This window comes from Colobus angolensis, unplaced genomic scaffold (genome assembly GCF_000951035.1).
Source record: "Colobus angolensis palliatus isolate OR3802 unplaced genomic scaffold, Cang.pa_1.0 Scaffold949, whole genome shotgun sequence".
In the NCBI taxonomy this organism is placed as follows: domain Eukaryota; kingdom Metazoa; phylum Chordata; class Mammalia; order Primates; family Cercopithecidae; genus Colobus; species Colobus angolensis.
In genome coordinates this window covers 21073-25693 of record NW_012123476.1, presented here as the reverse complement: position 1 = coordinate 25693, position 4621 = coordinate 21073, and the positions used below count along the sequence as shown (strand labels likewise).

Below are 4621 nucleotides of genomic sequence, written 5' to 3'. Positions count from 1 at the left end.
TTCCAAGAACCTTTTTGCTGCTGCTTCCAGGAGATGGTGACTGGTTTCATCACAGACAGACTGTGCAGGCTACCAAGTGAGCCCTGACTGCCCAGGACCCTGAGAGTCAGGAGAGAGACACAGCATGTTGGAGGTGGTTCCATGAGCCAGGGGAGCAAGACAGAGCCCTGGTCCTCCCAGTGCCAGTCCCTGCTTTTCAGTGCCTAGCCACCTGTGCACAGAATGAGGAGGGAGAGGAGGAGGGGTCTACTTCATGGTAGAGATGTCTCTGGAGCTCTGCTTCCTGAGCCACACAGATTAGGGGGGACAGCCCCTTTTCCATGGCATCTTCTAGAGGAAAGGTCTGAATGCAAATCTATGCTGATCTCTGGCTGTTCCCCTCACAAAGGATGCTGAGTCTGGTTGTCCTCCTTGAGGAGAGGAGAGTGGGAGGTAGGAGAGCGTGGTCAGTGACTCTCAAGGCACCCTGAGAGGGCACAGCTGCTGCATGACCTGGGGACCACTAACCATCAACAGGCACCAGGTGTCTGGTGTCCCAGGTGAGTCCAGCTGTGAACTCACTTCCTAGGCTGCACAGAAACCCAAGGGTCTCTCTTCCTATTTAATTCCTCGCTAGATCAGCACACAAGACAGAGTGGTGGAGGCTGGGCAGAACTGATTAGCATATTTCTGTGGTTCACTGGATTCACTGGAAATACCGAGAAGCCCAGGAAGGAGAAGGAGGACCCGGCGGAGGTGAAGAAAGAGAATCAACCAAAACTTCGGGGTTCTTCAGAACTAAAGGTATCAGAGACATTCAAGAAAAAGAATAAAAATATGAGTGTCATCTTTCAAGGACAGATCTAGAAAAATGCAATGAGTTTTCTGTTATAAAACGCTTGATAATTAGCTCAGGAAGTCAGAGGGGAGAAGTGGTGGTAGGAAAAGGAGAGAGACCCAAGAAGGGAATTCGGGAATCAGAGATGCGGAAGGGGAGAGCCTATGGATGGGCTACACTATAGAAAAGAATGGAAGAGAAGCCAGTAAGAATGTTGGACGGGAGCCAGAGGGGAGGTCAGGTTTGTTGTCTGTTTGCTTTTGTTTTTGTTTGTAAAGAAAGGGGAGCCTCTCCCAGCTTTGCAGCTGTCCTTCCTGGTCATCTCCCTCCATGGAGTGTGGGTGCTTCTATCATCCAAGCTCATTAATTCCCTATGTCAGAGATTTTCCTTAAGTTCTTGTCTGCCAAGGGTTCTCTTTATTTTATACTGTTCTTATGGACTTATTATTATTACTAGAGACAAGATCTCACTCTGCCACCCAGGCTGGAGTGCAGTGTCATGATCATGGCTCACTGCAGCTTTTGACTCCTGGGCTAAAGCTCTTCTCCTGCCTCAGCTTCCTTAGTATGTAGGACTACAAGCCTGTAGCACAATACTCAGCTAATTCCTTTTTCATATTAAAAAAATACAACCTTGGAGAAAAGATCTTGCTCTGTTGACCTTGGCTGGTCTCAAACTCCTGGCCTCAAGTAATCTTCCTGCCTCAGCCTCCCAAAGTACTAGGATTACACACGTGAGCCTCTGCTCCTGCCTGGACTTGTTACTATTGAAACATATATGTGGATTTTCTGTGGCAGGCACACTTTGGAAATGCAGAGACTGAATCAACAATTCAAACTCATTCAATCAGAAACTGCATTTTGTAAGATCCCCGGATAATTTGTATGCACAGCAGAGTTTGAGATGTACTGTTCCAACACATGCATGAAGACACTGAAATAGTTTTGCATATTAATTGTTCCTCGTAACTGAATCTATTATGCTCCTGCAAACATGAGCTGGAAGCCCTTGTTTCTCTAGGTTGTGTGTTGTGGAGTCAGGCATAATGTACTCCAGGCTTTCCACTGAAAATTGCAGGCATTTTCCCTAACCGCACTAAACCTATAGAAATAACCAGGCATGTTTTAATAAAAACATAATGTCATATCTTTGTCTGAAAATTTAACAATTGGAATTACCTATATAACTGTATTTTTTTCATTGGTACTCAAATCAAAATAAAATTAACAAACCTGCACATTGTGCACATGTACCCCGGAACTTAAAGTATAATAAAAAATTTTTAAAAATTAAAAATCATTCAAATATTTTATCCTTTTGAAGAACGGAACACTACTCACATTAACCTTAAAAGACAAGAGCATAAAAATGTGTAAAATCACAAAAAAAAAAGCACAAGATTTGATCACCTTTGTGGAAATATTGAGAACAAAAATGAAAGAATGCTTCCAAATGAAGAAATGTACTAATGTTGATTGTTTGTGATGAGAGAGTTTTGCAGTGAACTTGGTGGTTTTTAATACTTTTATTTTATATAATAGGCATGTATTGCTTTGAAAGTAACTCAATAAAACAAACTTTGGTAATATACAAAAAGAACAGTTTCTTGTCTTTGCTCTTAGCCCAGAAAGCCCATACTTTGAAGAAGCTTCTTTCCAGAGGAAATATATTTAGGCTCAACCTTTAGATCTGATTCAGCTGTTAGTGTTCCTTTTGGAATATAAAACAATTAACTCTTCTTTTTTTTTTTCTGGATCCAGTAACTCCCAAATCATTCTCACATTTCCTGCACTTCAGGGCTTAAGCAGAAATAGGAATCAATTCATACCCTTCCCTTCCCCTATGACTGGTCCACATGTAAGCTGCCATGAGAGCTGGCATGTCTGATCAAGTGATCTCCACATCACAAGGGCCTAGGGGGGTTTATGTCTTGGTTCCTCTTATGAGTCTGTCACTGTGTTGAGCATCACTATAGTACAGCAAGCAGTAATACTCAGCCTCGTCCTCAGGCTGTGCACCTGACAGTGTCAGGGCAGCTTTGCCCCCAGCGAGGGAGCCTGAGAACCGGGCAGGGGTCCAGGAGAGCTTGTTGCTTGTATCATAAATCAGTGTCTTGGGGGCTTGTCCAGGCTTCTGCTGGAACCAGTGTGGATAGTGACCACTGGTGACTGCTCCAGTGCTGGAGCCACAGGTGAGAGTGACTGTCCCTCCTGGGGACACAGTCAGTGAGGGCTCCTGAGTCACCACAGCCTGAGAACTGGACCCTGAAACAAAAAAACAGACACATGTTAGAAATTAGAAAGGGAGAAAAAGGGATCCCTCCAGAGGCTGGTATTTGAAATCTCTCTTAACCTGGGCAGCAAGTGAGGAGGAAATGGAGGAGGAGCAGAGTCCAGGCCATGGTGCTGATAATGGAAGAGACCCCTGGCTCCAGAGCTGGGGCTGGATTCTGATGGCTCTTTATCTCCTATTGAGCTCTGTGCAGGGAGGGGGTGTGTTGTGTGCTGCTGTATGCAAATCTTTACTGCCTTTATCACCTAGGTCCACAGTCCTGAGAGCAGCTACACTGTGAGGGGCCAGCCCAGGGTGGCTGTGTGCTGTGGATTTGCCCTGTGGGAGGAAGCAGCTGCTCTAACATTTACATGAGTCAGTGAGCAACTGCGCAGGGTTCATTCAGTTTGACCCTCTTGAGCTTCTTACAATCCAAGAGACCCCGACCACCCCCTGGTGGCTTTCCTGGACTGAGAATGCGTGATCTTTCACTTGTTTAACAAATAACTATTGATTTATCTTTGGACATCACCACAATATTTTCCAGGTCAATTCACACCCATTACTTGTCTATTTTTTGCTCATTCCTATTTGTTCTACTTTCTCTTGCTGTTGCTGAAATCCTGCCCCTGTGACTACAATTCGACTTTAGTGCTATATGGTGTTCATTGTTATCTGAATGGTTTGAATGACTAAACAATTGTTTTAATGACATAACTGACTTTTTGAAACTATTTGTGTTGAGCATTATATTAAATGAACAGCTGGTTTAAGTGAGAATTTTTTAAATAATTTACTTTAGAGAATTTTTAAAAAGAAAATGACCAAAGAGGGAAGGTTGGAGTTTCATTGTCAATTCAGTGGAAACTCAACTGAGCCATGAGGATAATCATCAAGGTCTACATGACAACCCCACTGTCACCCACCCCATCACTCAAAAGTCCTCTGGACACCAAGCCTGGGTGAGCTTTGCTGGTTGACAATGCTTCCTACATAGAATCACACATTGTTGCCAGCAGAATGGAGCATTGTCTATTACTCCACTGGGAGAGGAAAACTGGATGCTTGTGCTTGGAATTCTCCTGAACTCTGCTCATGTGCCTCTTCCTTTGAGTTATTTTAATCTGTATTATTTTGCTGCAGAAACATTATATTAATGAATGTCACAGTTTTCAGTGAGTTATGTGAGTTCTTCCAGGGAATCATGAGAAGCGAAGGACTGTTGTTAGCCCTTATCTTACAATCAGCTTCAGAATTGAGAGTGCCCTTGGGAATCTTCACACCTCTCAGGTTCCAATCTCACATTATTCTTTTTTTTAACTTCAAAACAAGTTTTATTCGGGAAGAGTTTCTCATTTTGTCAAAGCTGCAGGCAAGCTTCTTTCACAATTATACTTCTAGAGATCTAGTAGTTTCAGAGATGTCAGTGTTCAAAGATATGTTTTAAAATCAATAACAAAACCAAACCCACACCAAAAGGCAATCACTTTTTGATTGGTTTGGAAGGGACAGCCACTGATTTCAGGTGTTCT

The 4621-nt window shown here is 43.3% G+C and overlaps 1 gene segment (V, D, J or C); it reads right to left on the bottom strand.

Moving 5' to 3' along the window:
• Positions 1-2741: 2741 nt before the first annotated feature.
• Positions 2742-3256, bottom strand: LOC105504676. The segment is given in 2 exon segments: positions 2742-3082; positions 3171-3256. Coding segments are annotated over 2 exon segments (390 nt in total).
• Between the last annotated feature and the right edge of the window lie 1365 nt (positions 3257-4621).